The sequence below is a fragment of the Parasteatoda tepidariorum genome, chromosome 3, assembly GCF_043381705.1.
Source record: "Parasteatoda tepidariorum isolate YZ-2023 chromosome 3, CAS_Ptep_4.0, whole genome shotgun sequence".
NCBI classification, from domain to species: domain Eukaryota; kingdom Metazoa; phylum Arthropoda; class Arachnida; order Araneae; family Theridiidae; genus Parasteatoda; species Parasteatoda tepidariorum.
The window spans coordinates 34,071,484-34,095,111 of record NC_092206.1 but is presented as its reverse complement, the minus strand read 5'-3'; the positions used below and the strand labels follow the sequence as shown (position 1 = coordinate 34,095,111).

At 26.6% G+C, this 23,628-nt stretch overlaps 1 protein-coding gene across 1 annotated transcript in view; it reads left to right on the top strand.

The window, feature by feature from the left end:
- Positions 1-22,812, top strand: part of LOC107452585 (lachesin) — a 197,676-nt gene extending 174,864 nt beyond the window's left edge. Inside the window, exons 4-10 of the mRNA XM_071178483.1 lie at positions 2,003-2,176; positions 3,619-3,747; positions 9,492-9,779; positions 12,642-12,710; positions 13,905-14,000; positions 17,070-17,159; positions 19,838-22,812. Coding sequence (XP_071034584.1) covers positions 2,003-2,176; positions 3,619-3,747; positions 9,492-9,779; positions 12,642-12,710; positions 13,905-14,000; positions 17,070-17,159; positions 19,838-19,932 — 941 coding nt within the window. The 3' untranslated portion in view covers positions 19,933-22,812. The remainder of the gene's footprint in view (positions 1-2,002; positions 2,177-3,618; positions 3,748-9,491; positions 9,780-12,641; positions 12,711-13,904; positions 14,001-17,069; positions 17,160-19,837) is intronic.
- Positions 22,813-23,628: the final 816 nt, after the last annotated feature.

Here is a 23,628-nt window from a genome sequence, read left to right as displayed (position 1 = left end):
CAACTCTTCAGCCTCAAGCTACATTGATATTTTGCTTTATAACTTTCTTTCCTATTTATCAGTTGACGCAGAAAATAATTAATGGATATACGATAGTGACGCAAATTAAGCTTTTTTCTCTGCCATGTAAACTATTAATGAAGACATTTGTCTCAATATGCTTCTAAGATGCGTCATCAAACCGCTTTTGAATAAAAGATGTGTAACAGTGTGAATGGTTTGTAAGGTTCTCTATATATCACTTTGTGAATTGATGTTGGTAAAAGCATCTGTGTTGGTAAAAGTAACAGTGTAAATGGTTTGTAAGGTTCTCTTTATATCACTTTGTGAATTGATGTTGGTAAAAGTATCTGTGTGGGTAAAAGTAACAGTGTAAATGGTTTGTAGGGATCTCAATAAATCGCTTTGTGAATTGATGTTGGTAAACGTATCAGTATTATAGTTTAGATACATCTTTATAGAGTGTTGATTTTGCATTTTTTTCGTGCAAGAAACTTAGTTTTTGGATAATCTGATCGTACTTATTATTTTAAGTTTTTAATAAATAATTCCACTAATAGTACTTTTAAATATTTGAATATCTGTTTCTGTTTAGAGAGTTTATTTTTGAAATACTTGGATCCACCTTTAGTATCTTAAGTATTTGATGGTTTATTATATAATATAAATGAAGTTGTTTGCGTTTCGTACATATTTTATGCAAATAACACAAATTTATGTGAAAGCATTTATAAATGTTTATGTGTTTCATATATAATATGTATATCTATAAATTTCATTGAGAACAACAAAAAAAACTTCTACACCTTCCATATATTTAACATCTAATTTATTTCTCTTAAAAAAAATCCATCTAAGGTATTTTAATACTTGGTTCGGTCATAGATATTTTAAGTATTTGAATTTTCATCATATAAGATCAATGAAATTATTTTAGTTTTGCTTATGCTGTATGCAAATAACAAACGCTTCAGTCAAAAATATTTCTATACAAAAATATCTTAGCATTAAATAGGAATACACTACATTTATGGATACTAATAAACAGCATGCATATATAAAACTACAATTTCTGATGGTCACTCACGTGATGATTTCCACAATGATTCGGGACTGAAAGTATAAGGAATTTCTCGTCTATATAGTTTAAAAAATAAATAGCATTGATAAATGCAAACATACGTGAGTCAACATAGAATATTTATTTTAAATTTTTTAATGTTAAGTTCATGTATGATTAACTATCTAAATTATCTCCCTAAAATATTTGGTTTCAAACACATATTTTACATATTGGACATATATTATCGCCTCATATCGCTAAGTATTAAGACCGGAGATTATAAAGCAAAATTATTTAAATACTAAACTAAATATGGGGCTTAATAATACAAGGTACATAGAGTAATTAGCCACCTCAAACAAACTTTTCTTTTACTATATTAGTTTAACTTTAAAATCAAAGAAATTTTTTTCCTCCCGATTCATTTTTTTTAATTTCTTAGAAACAATATCTAGCATTATAAGTTTATGATAATTTGTTGCCGAAAACTTACAAAAAATACCCAGAGATATTAAGTATAACTAAAAATATTTCGCCAAGGAGTTTTATAAAATTATTTTTCTTGGAAAAAAAATTATAGTCTTATGCAACCATTTCCTTAGCTTATTGCATAATATGCTATGAAACACTTCTGCGTCTTTGTAAAACGTTTTGATTGAATGCTTTTTTCTTAGAGTTGGTCTTTGCTGTTTGACAATGTTACAGACACTTTCTAACTAACTATAAAAATTAGTGCAGTATATTTCAAGATCAAAAATATTATATTTTTAAGGCAATTTGAACATGATTGAAATGAAAAAATATCAAGATGTAAGAATTAAGTGTAAAGACATACTTGATAAAATAAAAACGTCGTCGTTTTATTAATTCCTTTTCAAAAAGTAACATTTTATTTGTTGTTATTGGTTTGTACAAACATTGAAGTTATTTCTGCTTTAGTTCCGCCGTCCATTGTTGAAGATGAGACAAGTACAGATTTAACAGTTGATGAAAGGTCCAGAGTCAGCTTAAGGTGCAAGGCATCAGGATATCCAACGCCAAGAGTTGTATGGAGAAGAGAAGATGGTAAAGAAATTAATCTCGGACCAATGGGTGCCCAGAAGAGTAGCTCAGGTAAACGTTATTGCTATTTTTATCCTTCAGTAAAAGTAAATGATAAAAATTAAAATAATATTGCATTAGGGAATTATTTAACTGTTATCATGATGGCAGAAAATGATAGATGGCAATAAAATGTAGACGTGCACTAGTAATGTAATTCTGCGTCTTATTCAAAAGAGATGGCAATATTCGTCAAAATGCAAATATAACTATTTCATAATTAAATGGTGTGAATTATTAACATTCGTATAAAAAGAAATTGTTTATTTTGGTCTTTTATTAGTATTAATTATAGAAATCAACAAACTACCATAAACATTCCATTGAAGTCAACTGTCTATTTAAATAACCCATACGCAATGACTTTTTTAGAAGAATGACTATCAGAATTCATCCATTTAAAAAAAAATCTAATAAGTAATTTTTTTCTTTTTAAAATTTACTTATATTTTATTATTTTTTATTATAATCTATTTATTAGTTTTCAACTCAGATAATGACTATAGAATTTTAATCACTAGTATTCCTGATTTTGGCCATTATCTGTTACCCATAGAAATGCATGTTTGAGCATAGCAAGATTTTTCGTTTCAATTAATATTGATTGTATTTTGCAAGTACTACCATTATTTATTAGCAAATAAATGCAAAAAAAATTTTTTTCGTTCCATTCTGGTTTTTAGATCCATAAAATATATTGCTTCGAATTATTCCCCTCCTTTTTTTACACAATAAATTTAATGGATGTTGCTTGACTCAAGTATTTTTTTTTGTATTTCTTATAAATTAATATAAGTTAAATTTATATTTAGTTGATAATTTAGTAAAATATGAATACATCATTTCATTTTATTATATAATTACATTATTTCTTTTTATTCAGATTTAAATTTTACATTGTATCTATCATTATGAATTGATAAATTAGCTTAGAATGAAACAAATGATGACAGAAAGGAAATAGAGCATCAACTTATGGATTAAACTTTTTTTTTACAGTAATGCAATTTTTGAAATGATATGTATCTAATACAAAGTTGACTTAGGTACGAAATACGTCTGCATATGAATAAAGCTATAGTGAAATAATACTAATGAGTGAAACGCTTTTTAAACCCAGTGTATTTAACTTTATTTTAAAACAAAGAAAAATCCAATGATAAATAATCATTCTTACAGTTTGAATTAGAAAAAATAAATACCTACTAATTCCCAATATTTTCGAAAGTGTACATCAACTGAATAAATTTGAAGACTCTACGAGATTCTGTATCTCTGATAATTAGTGAATATCAATTATTAAATTACTTTTGAACTTTTTTCTATTATCAAAGAGAATTCATTGTTTATTTTCGTTACAAATAATGACATAAATTTCTTATTATGTTTATGTCGTGTTTCTTAAAATAAACAACAACAAAAAAACATAAAATTTGATTATCTTTTCTTTGAAGTGCTTCGAATGGAAGGGGAATTTTTAAATTTAACTCAAGTTACAAGAGAAGATATGGGAGCTTATTTATGTATTGCATCAAATGGTATTCCACCATCAGTCAGTAAAAGAATTCTATTACAAGTGAATTGTAAGTATTTTTTGTTACTTGTTTCAGTCTCTTGTATGTCATATAAAATTTTATATAATTTGGAATTGGCATTTTAAAATGGTTATAAAAATATAAAATTTTAGTATGAACTATGTATATTCTATGCATATTTCATATTTTTTTACCACCCAATTTTAATCAATACTATAATGACAATGTTGTAATAAACGAATATTTTGCTCATGGTAGACTCTACAACGCTAACAGTGTCCTCTTTTTTAAATAAACCATGTTTTAAAAAAATTGCGTACTGTAGTGTATTAGGCACTTTACCTTAAACATTTTTTCATAATCTACTTATATTTTTCTTTTTGTTTTATGCATAATTTAGAAAAAAGGGGAAAAATATGTAATGCCTTTTTAAGAGTTGTAAGGAAAACTTCAGATGGTATAAACATACATGAAATGCAGCAAAGCGGAAGCAGACGGTAGGACAGACAGCGCAGATGATTACTTTGGAATTTCTTTGAATTGGTTTGTTTTCAGGCGGCTTTTCTAAGAGTGAATAAGTTTTAGTAAGCTCGTTTACGGGAAAATTATTGCTCTGTTAGTAAAATAGCCGGTTATCTGTTGCGGTAGAAAAAAAGTTAGAAATTATTGAACATTATCTGCCAAAGAGTTTCTAGTATTTTTTGTTGTCTTAGTATGGAATGATTTGTACAAAATAACATCTGATGGATGAAATGAATTAGGATTAATGTAAAGTCTTCATGTTTGTGAAAACTAAACGTTTTCTTTTAAAAAAAAAGAGAAAAACAACTGGCTCTGCAGCTCACTGAAGTGCAAGCGAACAGTAAGCCGTCAATTTAATTAGAATGAACTTAACTTTTAATTTTACACATTCGATGTGGCTCCAACACAGAACTGAGCACTGGAAAAGAATATTTTGATTCTCGTTGTATCCCTGGATGTACCTTTCATTTTTCTGTTTCTGATTTGTCTCTAAAGATTGGATTATATGTTTTTTCTGTTTGTCAGAGACTAATAACTTTAATTTTTTTTAAGCGCATTGATCTTGATCTTAATTTATCTAATGAATAAAAACCCCGCAATAAATTTCAAATACAAGAATGTAGCACAACAGTATTTATGTGCTTGTACAACAACGTGCGCTACTTTTCAATGTGAAAACATTTTATGATCAAACTTTGAAATACAAAGCCGGCAATTACTTTATTCCGTATTGAATTGCCAGTTTAATCATCACGAATCCCGCCGTGACACTAGATATATCTTTGTGCTGAATTTCAATAAATTGTGGTATCTGCCCTCAACTTAAGGGATTTTAAGCCATTTTGTGCATTAAGCACACATGTCTGCATCTGCAACAATAAATAAATGACTAAAGCATGGAGGGAAAAAATGTAAAAATTTTTTTTTTTATCTCAAATGCATAAGTATTAAATTCTTCCCCTTTAACGGGGTACTTAAGTTAACGAAGATTAAGTTAACAAATAACGAAACGGTAACGAATATTTTTTTAAAATTTTTTATTTAATGACGGATACTTGGGGGTTTTTCCCATTGGCCACAGAAATGCCAGAACTGCTACTCTCTTCTCGTTACGCAATGGGCACCTGTAGCGAAGCCACGGCGGTGGAGCAGCGGCGCCCACGTCACACAACCACAAACTCGTTTATAGGGCGGGTCACAATCACACACAAAGGAGAAAGGACATAGAACACAGAGAGAGAAAGAAACATCCATGTCCTGAGCAGGATTCGAACCCGCGACCAATTGCTCCACTGTCAGACACGCTAACCATTCGGCCAAATAACTTTATATATATAATTTTATGAAGGAAACCATGACTTAATTTTTGTCAAGTAGCAATTTGAAAACTCTACCTATGAAGTATACTAGAACAATGAGTCAGTGTGTTGGAAATCAATTGCGTAACTAAAAGGTTTTTAATGTTGTTTGAGGTAAGGGATTTGAATAATACCATTCCAATTAGTGATATTAAGTCGTTCTCAAGCTTTTCTTCACGTTAATGTGTTATATGTTAATGATATGGGGGCTTAAAGCATATTAACACAGATTTAATTTGCCCATAATGATAGAATTTGAAACATTGATAATATGTCCATTAAAGCTCGGATGTGCATGTTAAAAATATTGACAACAGCTTTATACAGGAAAAAAAAATTCTTGGACAAAACCGTAATGTTTATCATCAAAAATGTTCTGCTAAATAATTGGTAAATGCGGCTTAACATTCTAATGACCTACACCCGTCATAAATAATACATTTGAATTACCTGAAAATGATTTTCCTAGTCTACCACATTTGCGATTATATTGTTCTGTAAGAAATCAATTCATGCATATTAACAAAAAACACATTCAATTCAAATACATATTAACACAAAATTTGTGTTCCAGTAATGTTAGAAGTGGAAACATTGATTTCTAGACTATCAGCGTATTTTATTTTAAAATATAAGAAACCCGATATATACCAATATATTTAATTAAAATAAAAACAAAAACAAATATTCTCTATTTATATTTAAAATAATAACCATTGTATCATAAGCGCTGCTAATCATTACCAACTGAATTTATTTTATAGCATTTAATGCACAAGAAAAATCTGATCAGACATTCGTCCAATTCCATACTTTAAAAATATCTCTTAACAATTTAAATATTATACTTTACAGCAATCAACTATTATGTTATTAACTATCAGTTATTGTATTTTACAGCGATTGCTTAGGAATCAGCATAATGTCCTATCACAATAAAATGAAACTTTTACATCTTGTATGATTTGTGATAAATATTTCTGCAAAAGAGATATTTTTGCATCACTTAAAAATTTAAGCTGGTATAAAATACAAGATTAAAAAAATAATCCAGAAGCTATCACAAACATTAACTACAAAGGCAAACAATTCTGCAACAATTAAAGCAATCTTTCCAAACATATCAGGTTAAAACTGTAAATTACAAGGAAACAATCTCCAATTTGTCTTATCGGTTCAAAATTATCACTTCAATCTGTTAATTACCTGAGATAAGATGGCATTTTCAGATTAAAACAATTTTCCTTTAAAAGATTTATTTCTTTTCTGCTCAGAATAATTACAATGCTGCAATTAACTTTGAAATGTGTTGTGAAGCTGTCATTAAGTAAAAATCTGGTAGAAGAATTCTTCTTAACTTAGTGTTGTGAAATGCAGATATATTTGATTAATGTAAAAGTCTTCCGTTACAGTGAAATAAAATAGTGTTTAGTTTTGTTACTTTTAGTTTTAACTAAGTAGTTGAAATTTATGACTGGTAAGTCTTTAATTAAATAATTTATGATTGTCAAAAATAGGTAAAACTTGTCCAAAATATATTTGTGTATTTGAAAACAGCTTTTAAAGCTGGAATGTTTACATACATTGAGTTAAGATAATTTTAGCGCTGTTTATTCAAACTTCATTTATTGCTTAACTTTAAGATAATAGATTTTTCTTTCTGTTTCAGTATATGTCACTACCTTCAAAAATTAATAATATATGATTGCAATTATAAATTTATATATGACATATTTCAAAACAATTTATTTCGGTTATTCGGTATGTATTTTATGTATTGTAGTATGTATTACATATCTGGTCTCGATTTTGACATTTATGAAAAATGTTCCTTTTTCAAAACTGCTTCATTCTCAAAAGCGCCCTTTTAGGTTTTTAAATACGAAACAAACAAAAAGTTAACCATAATTAGAAGTTTAAAGGTGAATAATTGAGCAAATTTAATGTATTGACGACATGGCTGCCAAATATGGTGGCTTGTTTTCATGAAGTGTACTGGTGAAGCGTACTATCAGTTATTTTTTATCCCTTTATTAATAGAGAAAAAGGAGCTTTGTGTATGCTTCGTGAGAAAAAACTAATTTCTTAAAAAAAATATTGTATATGTGCATCCTAAATATATGATTTTTATTTTACATTGTAGGATTTTTATTTTACATTGCATCGGGAACGTAACTTCAGTGACTCTTATATTCAGTGCGCAAGAAAAAAAAAAGGACCACGCTGAATAACTTGTGACTGGATCTTCATGTTCTAGGACTCAATTTTAATGGTCCGAGGGGGTTACTTTAATTATGCTAATTAATAAGTGCAGACGATATTTTAAGTTACGAAATCAAACATAAAAACCTACTCTCTCTGATTAAACATACCTTTTTGTGAGCGGATAAGGATTTCTGACCACTAAAATATGTATAGAGGGCAGCAGCAATCTGGGAAATATATTTTTAATAGTTTGGTCAGAAGAGCTGTCGATAGTTTGGACCAATTAACGTTAATTGTACTTTTTGCGTATTTTGCCAATCTCGAGAATTTTTTAAGCGATTATTAAAAAACCTTATAAAATTTTTTTAATAATTAACTTCAGGGGGTTCAAACTTTGGATCGCTGTCGTGACCAAACTATTGGGACCATATTTCCCCGATTGCGTCTGCGCCCAATAATTTGGGGGTCATAAATCCAAATTCTTTGAAAAAAAGGTATGTTTATTAGGAGAAAATACGGTTTTACTTCTAATTTCGTATCTTAAAATATCGTCTCCACTAATTAATTAGAATATTTGAGGTCACCCCTCAAACAATTAAGATGTAGTCCTAGAGCGAGGAGATCTGATCAAGCGATAAAAAGATAGTCAGGGAAGTACTTAGGTCCTAAATAAACTTTATGATCTATTAAAGTGCCATCCAGGTGGCAAAAATAATGCCTAAATGCTAGTTCTTTTTCCTGTGGTTGGCATGTGAAACAATGCGATATCTTATTGAAGCTTCTCACACGAATTCTACTCACCTATTTGTGGGATCCCATATTAGCTACAGTTTCATCGCAGCCAACTGCTATTGAATCCTTCAGGCTGATTTTTCATTTGTCAAGTGATCAGTAATACTAGATGCAATGGAAGCTGGATGATACGTAATAATTGTCACATGATTTATGTAAACGTCGGGGCAAACTTTTCATAATGCTGCTATATTACAGCTTCTCTGCTTCGTTTCTTCTCACACTTCTACACATGTCGAAATACTACATATGTCGAAATTTAAGTATAAATTTTCATTCTTTGATTTTTATAGTTTCTTATGATTTTCATGATTTTTATAGTTTTAAAAATGATACAATAATAAATAATTGCTATAAAAATATCGAATTAAAATTTTTATTTAAATGTCGACACTTTATTAATTATAAATATAATAATACTTTGCGCAAATTCCGCGTTTGAGCCAATTCAAGGTAACAAACAAATAAAATGCTGTTCTTAACTGAAGTAATGAACGCTCCTTACAATCCCACAAATCTTTATTTATGCTCTTATTTCATATTTTGTAATATGGATCTGGCAAACTAGTTGGAAATAGTTTTTGCAGTTAGTTCATAAGTAATTGGCCTTTGTTTTCCCTTGTCACCTTATATGTTTCTATTTGTGTATCATTTTATATGATTCTTGAATTTTTGTGAAATTTACATGACAAAATTTTCTTTAATGTAATAATAGAATGCACTACTTTTGTAGATATAATCGTATGGGCTGATGACAAGATTATATTTTTTCAGTGCAATTGTTTTCTAATTTTAGTTATTTTTATAAAATTTTTTCAGAAAAATTTATATNTATATATATATATATATATATATATATATATATATATATAAACTTTTTTCAATGATTATGACATTTAAATTGTTGTTTGATAGTTCAACCAAAAATTCGAGTTAGTAACCAAATGGTAGGAGCAGCACTAGGCAGTGACGTTTTACTTGGATGTCGTTTGGAAGCATCCCCTCGTCCACTGACGTCATGGATAAGAAATGATGGAATCATACTTCTAAATAACAAAAAATATGAAATCTCAGAAGTTGCTGAATCTTACAGGATCCACATGCAGTTAAAGATTAAAAATTTGGATGAGAAAGATTATGGTCACTACAAGTGTGTTGCCAAGAATACCTTAGGCGATAAAGAAGGATTCGTCAGATTAATAGGTAATTTCTACAGCAATTCAATCAATTTTAATGAAAAAGTGTTTGTACTTTTTAAGGCAATTTTTTTGTAAAATATAATTTATATTGAATCATTTTACTGCAGGTAATCTTCAATGGAAAATGTGTAAGATGTGTAGTTTGCACATGTACACTGGAAAATGTGTTTGTTATTTTTAATGATTTTTTTTGTAAAATATATCTCACTTTGAATCACTTTACTGCAGGTTATCTTTATAACAAATGTAATTTTAAAAATATTTAAAAAAAATTAAAACTCTTTCTATTTCTTTTTAAAATAAGTTTCAATACTCTTCTTCATACTTTGTCCAAATATGAATTGACTTAACTATAACTAATCGAAATCAACTAAGGAGATGAAATTAATCTGTAATGCAATATCTATTAAGACTTTTAAATTATAAGCTAATTGCTCCCCCTGTTTTTACAGCGTGTTTGGGAACAACTCTGAAAGCTTCCAATTGTAAGAACATTTTGGATTGCAATTGAAGTTATATTTTGCAACATTTCCATATTTAACGCATAAGGCGTCTGAGCTCCTTCCTCTATGAAAACAACTACCCTTTATTTTTTCCACCTCAATTAATTTTTATTTTATATGTAGAAGTAAATTATGATTATTGTTTATTCATTTTTATAGGAAATAAAAATATTTGTTAAAAATTCAAATTATACAATACAAAATAGCTTAAATGAGAAAAATTTAAAACTTTTTTCTATTATCATTTTTTAGCGCATTTCTTAAAAAAAAAATTGCTATAACTGTGGATAATCTTAAGGAGTACTTCATCTTCGATATCTGTCGAAAGCTGATGCAAACCATTTATTACAAATAGTTAATAACCACCATTCATTGGCATCTGTATGGGAGCTTTAGTGGGACGTATAATGAAACTCTTTTATCACTTACTCTACATTTCTCTTTCCTCTTACTCAACCTTTCAACACGTTTGCATTTAGTATAACTTTAATGATTTCGTATTCTTTATCTGCCTGTTAGTTCGGGATTGCGAAGTAGGTACTCGTCTTGTGTGGTCCATAATAGAAGGTGGTGCTCTTAGAAATCTAATTATTGACCCTTTTCTATGTTTGCAAAATATGACCTACCATGAAATATTTTCTCTTAGTACTGAAGGTTGTAAGATCTGGAAAGTGTACTACGCAGCAAAAAGGCCTTACACGTAAAAAAAAAAAACAAACAACAACAACTGTAGAATATAAAGATTTTTTTGATGATAATGAACTTGCAGATGAATATTTAACTATTTGTTTTCTTGGCGAAAGCAACCATCAAACAGAAAAAGAGCAAAACCTACAATCATCTTAAACCAAATAATAATTTGAGATTCTATGAAATGAGCAATTTTACTGAAAATGCATACCGACAATATGAATGCAGAAATAAACGTTATGGTGAATTGTATGCAAAGTCAATTATATAAAGTGTGATCGTATTGCTACCATACAAAATATAAATCTAGAAAAACATAAACAAGCATATCGCAGGAAAATTGTAAGTTGCTATTTTTTTTTCTTATTCACTATTTTTTTTAAAATTTCATATTTTGTTTATTATAAATGAGGAGAAAATGTTTACTTTTCAATTGTTACGAAACTGTAGGGGATTCTTCAATCCACCGTTTAGGACTTGGGAGAAAAAGTGACAGTAAAATTATTAACAATTCGCTGCCGAAGCTCTCGTTTCGGACACAAGCTATAAAAATAAGAATGAATAATTTTCTGCACCAAGTCTTTAATTCTGAGTTGCATGTACTTTATTAAATATTATAATTCTAAAACAAATTTTAAAAAAATATTATCATTTCACGTAGAGAAGCCTAAAGTATCAATAACCCAAACTCTCTTAAAAAATTATAGATTATGAAAATGTAATAGGCATAAAACCCATTAATGATATATTTTAAGCTATTTTTTATGTATTTCCATGTACTTTTATGTACATATTATAAAATGAGCTTACGTCTTTTGCTGTTGTATAAATGGAATTATTTTAAATTGTAAGCGATGTATCAGAAAACAATATTGAGGTACTGTCTGTTGGAAATATGTCCCTTTTTATTGTGTTCCCTTATTATTTTTAATACAGGATTGCTCGTAGTAAGTTAGTGACATGAGTCGTTACGTCATACGTCATTATTCTCCCCAAAAATAAACAAAGGATATGCAATTAAATACTAATTTTATGCTGAAATAATAATAAAATATAGATTTTGAAATCTCAGAAAATTTTAACTATATGGAATGCAACAAAAATTATTTTAAAAATGAATTAATGTCGCAGAATATTTTTTTATTCAATTCGCAATACACCATAAATAGACTCAAACAAAGTTTCAGAATTTTCAGTTGCAAAAATATTTCTTTAAAAGTAAAATATATATGTTTTAAATTAAACTTGACAAGTACTTAAATAAGAAAACTCATTTTTAAAACATTTTAATTGTTTATAAATTATCCCAAACAATTCAAAAACACTATTATTTAAGAAACAAAACGAAAATTGTGACACATTTAGACACAGAACATATTTTGAATATTTTTGTTGAAGATCAGTATTGATTAATTGATTGCTATTATTTGTTTTAGTAGGTAGTTTTACCTGATTTGTAGGTTGTTTTTGTTCACTTTGCTTTCCCTTCAATATTATTTGAAAAGTTTTCTTCTTTTTTTTAAAATATGATTTTATTTATTTTTAATAATATATTTTGCTTACATCTAATAAGTTACTTGAAATGGTTTTGGTCTAAACCACATTATAATTTAGTTGTAGTAATTGTTAGAGAAATTCGTTTTGTTTAAATTAGTTTGTACTATTCTTTTCAGAAATAAGTCCCCCAACAAGTAGTCCCTTTTCAACTCAATCCCATGAATTTTACGTCCCTATTCAAAGAGGTAAGACTGTTTAGAATTTTGATACAAATTTTATGTACTGAAAAGAACTTAGTTAGCTAATTATCTTAATAAAACACTCAAAATTCATTAAAATATTTTATATCCTCTTGATGTAAGCGTTGTTCAAATAAAACGTGACTAATTTTCAGGTTTCAAGAGGGCGATTTACATAGTTGATTTGCAGAATATTTATTATTAAACTCAGCATATTTTTAACAACCCCTAAGCATTTCTTCTAATGTGAATCAACCCTAAAGACAAAGAAACTAAGTCAAGAAACATAGTTAAACTCAAATAATTTAGCTTTTTCTTAGACCTTGTTTAATCTAGTAAATTTTTAACTTAAATACTAACAGTTTTAACTATAATTAATTTAGAATAGGTTTTATGATGATGAATGTAACAGATTTTTAAGGAAAAAATTTATTACGTTCATTAATTGTTTTATACTCTGGTGTCAAGATCTGGGTATTATAGGGAGCATTTTTAAATAACTTTCTCGTTTCAACAACCTCTATTTGCAATAGTTTCACTATAAGAGAGAAAAAATTTGTATTGGATGAATTAGATACTAATACCAAACCGCCATAGTTTTGCTGAAGTTCCCAAAATAATACTTAAAATTTCATGAACTTTATCATTTATGTGAAACAAACTCTTGTGTTGACGCTTTAATTCAAGAATTTGGACGGAAATAAAAAAAATGTTAACTTAAAAAAATATTTTTGCATCTAACAAGTGTGTCTAAAAATTTACATATTTAATAATAAATTATTTTTCTATCATTCAATTAGTCCATATAACAAGTATTTTTGACCATTTGAACTATAAACATTCTTAACTCTTTTTAATATCCTCGTAATTTGTGGTTATGTTAGGAAAAATTTTAAAAATTAAAGGACGACATCTCAAAACGACATCTAGCCGAAGATAACCTATGATCAAAATACCTTTTTAATACCTTTTTATTATTTTTCCACAAACATGTTAAGAGTTTGCGAGAGCTTAAAGAGTTTTTTCCCCACATTGAATTGAATAAGCAACTTCTGATAAATACCTATTATTTTGTGATTAGCCAATAATGAATTAAATTGTTTGCAGTCTTATTACATATTTCTTTCTCTTTAATGCTAATTGTAGTTCGTTATTTTATTATTTTCTTTTAGTCAATAAATTTATGTGTTTTTGATATAGGCTCCACTGCTACATCCAGTGAGTCAAATTTAAAGAAAGCTTACGGGATACCAGCTCCTAACTCATTAAGAGATGAATCTCAGAGTTTATCATCAGGTTAGTAGGAAAATTTACATATTTGTTTATAATATGTAGCTAAAATAAACTACCCAGAATTATAACTGCGGTATTTTTTTACAGTTTATTTTTTAATAACACATGTAAAAATTAAAGTAGTCTTTAACATAAACAAAACATATATGATAGAAAAGAATAGTTATTTGTCATTTTTTGCTTATATAATGTTTTGTACTTAAAATACTACCATATCTACAATAAAACCCTATTTTTCAAGAATACATTTTTCTGCACTATCGTTTGGACATACTATTAGTATAATAGCAAAGTCTGTGGTTCATTAAAAACACTCCCGACACATTTTTTAAAGATTTTTTAATGATTGTTTAAAGATTAAAATGGAAAGAAAAATAATATTCATGGGAGGTAAATTAAAGTTTTATTCAGAAATTATAGAAGATTTGAGGGAAACAGATTAAAATCTTTAAATTTTCACTGTACACTCATTCTAGATTTCGTGCAGTGCTTTATTATAGTTATTTTAAAATTTATTTGTGATAATATTTTCCTAGTTTATGAGGGGAAAAAAGGACTTCGTTCAAATAATACATGATTTTCAAACACCATTTTGAACAAGATTTTAATTAAGCATGTAATATATAGTGAGTGGGACATGTAATAGCTTCTATGTGGCACATTCATATTCTTATTTGTTACACATTCCTAAATTATTATTGATGTATTAAATAACTTATAATTCAGAAATCCATGTAGTTTTCTTTTTTATTTTATCAGACCTCTGATATTATTTTCCATTTTTATGCTGCTACTATTATGTTTAGTATTGTTTCTATTTTCTAATTAAAATTCAAACTTCATTTTTGAAACTAAAGCCCGAAGAAACTTTTTTTCTTAATTCAGAGACCAATATAGAGCATTAATTACATATTTTCCTATTTGATAATGGCACACGTTTAAATAATTTTTATTTCCTTTCTTTTAAAAAATAACTATGACTCACTTCATGCATTGAATGATGATAAAAAAAATGATTTCCGTATAAACTATTTTTTTTAATTTAATGATTAATTATTATCATTCTGTTTCTCCGAGTAATTATAGTACATTATGTATACTCTTAAGGGAGCAAAACAGCATTATTGAAAAGTAAAAGTTATTGAAAAGGTAATGAAGGATAAAAGTTTACTTTTTTTCTAAATGCAAACTAGATATTAAAGTATTTCTGCATTAACCAACCATAAGCTAAGGAGGTCATTGAGGTTAAGGCTCTACAATTTCGTGACCAATGACATGGGTAATTGCTATATGGTTTGCTCTGTTTCCCAGACAACCTTGTACCCAAAATTCTGAAGCTGGGAGGATACTAAACAGTAACTGGGAAATAAGCCCCAATCTTTCCCAGTGAGAGATCAATGCCTTAACCATTGAGCCATATGGTTCATTTAGATATTTCTCATTATTATAATATTGCATTAGTATATAAATTAAAAAAAAATATTTCCCTGTTACAAAGCAAATATTTTCCAATTTTAAAGGAAACTCAGTAAGTTTGTTTTTTAAAGAAAAGATTTACAAACAAACTGAATTTCAAAATATAGGTAATTTAATTTTATGAATTTGAGCAGATAAAAAAAAATTTTATAACAAATGTTGAGATGATTGGCTATAACACCGTTATTTCTTTTGGTCCAAATACCTCTGAATTCACTGCTTAAAAACACAGGTACAGATAACGCTTCAAGATGTCAGACATCAAAGACTTGACCTTGTCCTCACTGTAAAAAAGGGGGAATTAATTTTTTTTTTATCAGATGTAAATAAGCAGGCAAAGAAAAAGGCGAAAAATTGTCACATCAGCACTTCTTGAGGAATCAAAAATATCCTGATTTCATTCTATCTGGGAATTCCAAGACTTTCCAGAAGGGCCAGACAGCGAACTATTCCTGAATATAAAAACATGTTTTCTTTTATTAGGAGATTAGTTGAATAGAAAACAAATTCTCCGAAAAACCATCACACATTTTTAAATTTCTTTTTCAAAAATAAGTCAGCAAATTCATTAACAAAGACCCCATAGTCAGCTAAAAATTTCTCCATCATAATATGTGGTATGAGACCAGTGGGAGTATAAAATGAAAAATAAGCACAACCCACTCTTTCACCCACTCTTTCTTTATCATTGAACATGGAACCATCTTTATAGACATGCAGCAATGAATCTCTGGGACATCTATTTTTAATAGTTGATAAATTTAATACCAACATCGGTGAATCACCCATGTGTTTTCTGCAATCTTCCAAATCTATATCACTGCTAGCTATTAATATTTTAAGGAGTAATTGGGCATATAGATAATCTGTGGATTTTGGTGAACGTTTGAAATCAGTGACTGCAGATTTAGCTTTTCATAGAGAAGAGTGCATTTTTTTCAAGTATGCTACTAATTGGGGACTTAACCTAAGATGTACCAAGATTTTTGGTGTTCCAATAAAGATAGAAACACGGTACATTTTACTATATTCTGGCAGTTTTGTTCATACTTTTTCTCTCGGTGCACCATTCATAGTTTTTGATTGGAAGATTAGTTTAAACTTTTCTTCATGACTTGACAATTACAGTGCATGTATAGTTCTTTGTAGTTTTCTTTTTAATATTTGTCTTATGATAAATAAAGTAAGCATTAACAAGTTTTTAAGCGAAGCAAAATCAAAAATGCAAGTTTCAATCTAACGTATAATTTTTGAAAAAGCTAGGGATTAAAACATCAAATCCTGTTTGATGCTGTAAACAAGAAAACAAGAGGTAGATAAGAGAAGATGCTATAAGACGATTAATAGAAACACTTTCAAATTGATCAATTCGATTGATCAACTGAACCAATGTATATATACAGTGATTTTGATTTACCATGCTTTCATATTAATTTTAATCTCTGTAATATATTCTTATTTTACATAGTTTTTAACAAGGGATTTTAAGAAAATCCATTTTTATTTAAAAGTTTTGCAGTTTTAATGATAATAATATGTAATGATTTTTTTAAAATGTAATAATTATGTCTTTTTTAATTTTATTGTCATGTAAAGATAAGCAATTGAGACAAGGTAAAGATGAAGGGACATCAGATCATGATCAGTCACACCGTAAGATGTACCCAACACAAAGAAGCCCTACAGGTACAACAAATCTATAAACTTTATAATAATCATTCTTAAAAATTATGGTTTCATTAATAGCAACATGATATATTTTAAAATTAATTTAAATAAATTGTTTTTTAGTTTAAACAGTAAGAGATAGTACCCCACAATAATTAAAGTGGCAAATAATTAATTAAATTGAATTTAAATTTCGTAACTTTGTTAGTTCTTGAATATTTCATTACGAGATTATGAAATATTGTTCTATATTTGTTTCAACTGCTTAGAGTTCAAAATCGAATTTATTAAACTGGAAAACTAAGCAAATTGACCTGACTGCTTGAAATGACAGATATTTATCCCACTAATGCACTTTCAAACAATATTTTACAACTAACTTCTAAATTAATTTCTTGTCAACACTGAATGTGCTATATTAAATTATTTTCTTAAACTTCATAATTTCGATGATCAGAAAATGCTAGGCAGGAAAGCACGGGATCAAAAACAAGGCAGAAACTTAATTGGTACAAAAGTATTGAGACAAAAATTTTCTCATTTCTAAGACATGTTTAGCTTATTAAATTTTATGGAAGTAATGTGAATATTTTGAGCAAAACTTATCAAAATATAATGCTTAAGAAATTAAAACCCATCTTTCTTATTTATTAAAGTGGATGAAAATTGCATTAAGTGTAACCTATCCATTGTTATATTTAATTTTTGTTATTTCGGCTGTATGCTTTCTTCCTCATATATGCTTATCTGGAATTTCACTAAATTTCTTAATTACTTCTAAAAATTTAAATTTTTAATTAATAAAATAGTGATAAAGAAAAATAGACAATTGACTTGTGGGAGCATTTTTAATAAATATTTCAGAATACCCTTATCACGAATCACGTTTATATATTTTTTTTATCAAAAATCATGCATTATACTCCATATTAAATGATACATAAATTAGTTTTGATGCATACTTTTTTAAAAATATTTTTTGAAGTTTTTATGATTGACGCATGCTTTATAAAAAGGAGTTTGCTTGAGCAAGACATAAATTGATTAACTGAATGCCAAACCAGAATGGAACTTATTTTAACATCTTAATGCAATCTTGAATAATCATTCTTAAATATTTGATCAACGTTAAGACCAAATAAATTCAAGTTATAAACAGAAAGCTAAACATATTCCAACTATCAATTGCGAAAAAAAATTAAAACAAAACAAGCTAATATAATAATCTAGCTATATAAGTCTGTTTTTCATATTAATATAAAACAAATAATAATATTAAACAAAAATACTTTTAAACTAAGTCATTAAATAATCACATTAGTTACATAGTTACATTATGAATTGAGTCTTATTATTTTAAATAAATACCTTTAAAAATAATATAGCTCTAAGTTACCTGCTTTATTATCACAGTAAATTTTGAGCAGCTTTTTTCATTCATTGAGTCTTTAGTTTATTTGAGCACATTATCATTTGATTAAAGAAACACGCATCAAAATGAACTAAAATATGTATAATAAGACGTATATATACGCCAAACGCACATAACTATTTAAGTAAGTCATATTACTTCATGATTAAATGAAGTATTTTTTAATATGTCATTAAATAGTTCTTAGCATTCTAAATATTTAAAAAAGAAACGAAAATTAATTTCTAGAGATATTAAATAAATTTGATCTAAATTTTAAATTTTATCCTAATAAATATTTTGATACTAATATTTCAATTTATAAATTGGCAAATATGCATGTACTAATTAATTTATTTGTAAAAACTCATTTAATTTATTTGTATTAACTTATTTATTTTATTTGTAATAACAAAATTGAAACATTATGATTTGTGATTATGATTTTTATACTATGATTCAATAATACATTAAGTTATGCGAATAATAATTATTTTATAAGAAAGATTCTTTATGTTATTGCCTTTAAATGCAAAAACGTTTTAAAATTATGTTTAGAAAGATAAATTCTTAAGTAGCTAATTGAGATATGATAAAGAAATCTCTAAAAATAAGCTTTAAATATATCGATGGCTTGTCTTAATTTCAATCTGCTATTATAAATGTTGATTGTCTAGTCTAGTATATACACGGAGGAAACGATTCTGGTAAAATTTCAACTCCGCATTGCAGAGGTTAAAAAAACATTAGAATTCTGATTAATGGATCCAAAATATTCAATAATTAAACCATTCATTTGATAATATATCCATTCATATAGTAACAGTTTGTCGGAAATTCAGTTTTTCTAAAATATAATTCCATCTACCACTTTAGCAAAAAATTCAGAACTGAAAAGTGAATTATGTATTGGGTTACTCTGAGGTATCATGATAAAAATACCAAACTTTGTCACATTTTATAAAATTATATTTTATTGTTAATTTTACCAAAATCATTACCAAAGTCCTTCGTTAAAAATTACAGAGCGTTTTGGTTTTACCAAAGAATCAGAAACACAAAGTTTTTTGCAATATTCTGGTAGTTATAACCATTCTTTTTCTCAGTGTATATGATATATTTTGACTGCTCTATTATATAATGACAATATCATTAACATCAACAATATATTAAGAGTGTTTGAAGGAATAAGTGATAGATATAATCTAACACCAAATACTGTTTTGTTATATATTATATTATTTTATACAAATACATTTTAATATTTATTTATTTTTATTTGCAGATACAAGTAATACGTGCCAAACACTAGCTTCTTCACTTACTACTTTGCTAGTTATTAGCATAGCAATTTTACAGTTTGCTAAATCGTCTAATTGAAGAAAACCACGCATGGTTTTTTCTTGCTCTTGCAGGAAATGTAAATGTACAGTTACTGCTGATCTATGCTTTAAAAATGTTGTAAAAATCGTGTAAGATATAACAATGTTTAAAATTATGTAAATTACGATTGACGTGTAAGTAGCAATACCTAAATAACAATATTTTGGAAGGTGAGGTATTGATATGCCGTATAGAAAGTTTTGAATAATGAAGGAAAATGTTGCTTGGAAATAATTATAATTTTATTTCCTTTTTAACTTCCCCTCCATGAAATATTTCACGTTTTTTTTTTTGCTTTCCTTTACGTTATTTATTTTTACATTTCAAGAAACATAATTTGAAATTCTCTGTTTATATTTATGTGTCTAATATATTTTTCTATACGTTTGAAAGTATATCTGAATACTTTTCTGAAGAAAAGTAAAGTAGTGCATTTCATTTTCGTATTAAACATCTAAATTAATTAGAGCAGCTGAAATACACTTAGTTACTTTAAAAAGTTAAATTTTCATTCATAATTTAAAAATTTTAATATTAAATAAATATGGTATTGTAAATTTCGATTTTGTTATAATTTTCCGAATTTTGATTGTATATAAATTACAAATCTGGTTTTGAATTGAATTTATCCATTTCTATTTTCATTAATATTAAAAACTAACTTTATTATCAAATATTTCTAATTTCATTCGATTTAAATTTCTACTGAAAAAATTTCGAATTGCTTTAAATTCTTTGCAGTATTTACTTAGTTTGAAAGAAAATATCATGAAATTTTATTTTTCAAATTAGGTAACTAACGTTTTGTATGGTGATCTATTTTTATAAACATGTGCTTTAGCATCTTATTTTTTCAGAAGAAATTTAAATTCTAATTTACTATATTTAATTAGGTTTTAGACATTAAGCTTGTAAGACATATCATAATAAAAAAAAATCAATAAGTAATCATGACATGCGAACATAAACTAAACTAACTGTTTGATATTTGTTATGATAGTGTTTCAAAAAATTATATTATAATAACTATTACTTTCATGACTACATGCTAATAATAAATCTAACGTACATATGTTAGATATGATATGTTATTTATGGTTTAAATAATAATAATCATTGTATTTAAAAAAGAGGAATGTTTAATTAATTGTAATTATATCCTTTTTATTTCAACTCATAATACATAGTTTTAATTCTTTGCACTAGTTACTATTAATTTTTAAAGAAATGTATTATGAAAATATCCGTATAAAGCTAAGTAGATCGCATTATTATGACTTTTACTTTTGTTCTTTCCACAAAGATATTATTATTATTATTATTAAAAAAAAAGTGAAGATTATTTTTTAATGCTGCCTATTAGTTTAAACCAATTAACTTTTAATCTACAAAAAATGCTTAGTAAAATAGATATCTCTCAAAGAAAAAAATCACAAAATATTTGATACCTTAATTTAAAAATGAATTTTTAATCAGATTGTGAAGATAACTATTTTTTTCCACTGAATGTTAGTGATAAATATAATACGTAATTTGAATCTATTATTGCATTAATACTTTAAAATATGTTATATTTAAGTACTTATAATTTTATTTTATCTTACGTGTCATTTCATAAAAAATTGATATACTCATTTTTTAATTTGTGTTTTAAATTTCAGAAAAAAAAATTTTGGCGAAATTTTGGTTTTTGTAACATGTTTAAGCTGCTTTATTATTTAAATGATTTCATAAGCATGTTGTTTGTTCTAGGAAAAATGAAACTCAATTTTTAAGAATTTCAATCTATTTAACGAAATATAAATACACATATACATGAAAATAAAAAATACACAAAATGTTTGAAATTCTAATATGCATGTTTTTTTATTAATACTATACTATAATAACTATAACTATTTGATTGCATGCAAATGATAAATCTGGCGTAAATTGAGTAATTTATTAGTTTCTTATCTATTTAATACAGATGGAACTTATAGAAGTTATTATTGTTTTTAACCACACATTATTGTATTTCGTGTTGTATTTATATACATTTCTGATTGGTGCAAATTATATTGCTTGGAAAATCCACGACAAAAACATTTTTGAAGAGAAATTTGAGTCATAAAAATGTTTAAAAGTACATTTCTGTTTTTCTCACTTTTTCTCCCTCACATGCTTGTATGAAGAATAATATTTTATGCATATCTACGAAATCATGATTTTGAACTTAAATATTTTTGCTGAAATCAAAACACGATGGTTTAACAGCTTCAGAAGCAACTTTGATATCAATTTATGAAATATTTGTCTTGAGTTATAATTCAACTTGTTGCTTATTAGATTTTTAGAATTAATTCGTTAAAGTACAAAAAAGAATTCAATATGCTACATATTTTGTAGCAATTAAAATAAATTATAATATTACACGTGCAGTGCATGTCTGCAGTGTTATGAGTTTCAAATAAAAAATTTAAGAATTTTTAATAAAACTTTAAGTATAGTTACTATTTCAGCTTCGTAAAAAAATATTGTACTTATTGGCATGTTGGTTATGTGATTATTCTTTAAGAATTAATGTGATTATTCTTTAAGAAACAATAAAATGCAAATGTGCCAAATTATTCACAAATAAAAAATTATAGTTATTCTTGTAATTAAATATTTCCAAACATTGTAATTAATTGTTTATTTTTTCTTTTCATCAAAAACATTTATTGGTTGTTAATTTACGGTTATAAATTAAACATTTGTTTATTTATATTCGTGCAACTGTAAATCTATGGCTATACATAAAAATAATATAATAATATTATTTCTAATATGTAACATTATTTGCTTTATCCTTATTGTAATTATTATGATATTTGTAAATAAAGGGTTGATACAATATATAGCATTTTTAATTTCTTAATTTGAATTGTAAATAAAAGAATGTGATTTCATAAGATTTATGTATGTTAGAATGAATATGTCATTGTATCATAGGGCATTAAATTTCGGATGAATTATTAAACTATTATTTTTTATTTTTTTATTTATTTAATAAGTAGGCGTTATAGTCAGTGAACTTGATTTTACTCTTGAATATTTTTAAAAATTAGATAATTTGTGGTGACATTTTCCCCCCAGAATAGTTTATCCATATTAATATAAAAATTTTATCTCAAACATTCAAAAATTTCTTCATAATATTGGTGAATTTCAGATTTAATCTAATGAAAATTTAAAAAAAAGGTTTTAGAAGTTTTTTAAAATCTTTTTTTCCTCCATTTAAATGTTTTAATATCAATAATTTGATAAATGAGGAAAAATTCAGCAGCCAATTTACGCAAACTTTCCCCACAAAAAGCTTTAAAATGTACAAAATAATGTGCGTTAAAAGAGATAACATAGAAAAAATGTATGAAGAAATATAAAAATAAGATCAAATTTTTCAGTTGGGATTTTTTTTAGTTGCAATTTTTCATCACTCTACTTTATAGTATTTTTTTTTCAGATTTTTACTTCATTCAGGTATGTAAATTTTCCAATTTTCCTCACAATAAAAGCAAAATTGAGATGAAATAAAGCACGAAAAATCCTTCTTACCAATACGATGATATATTTAATGAATTCTCGTTACATGCAGGGAACTTTCTTCAACTCGAGACTATTTCGAAAGATTGGATAATTTTATGCGATATATATATATATAGTAAATGTACA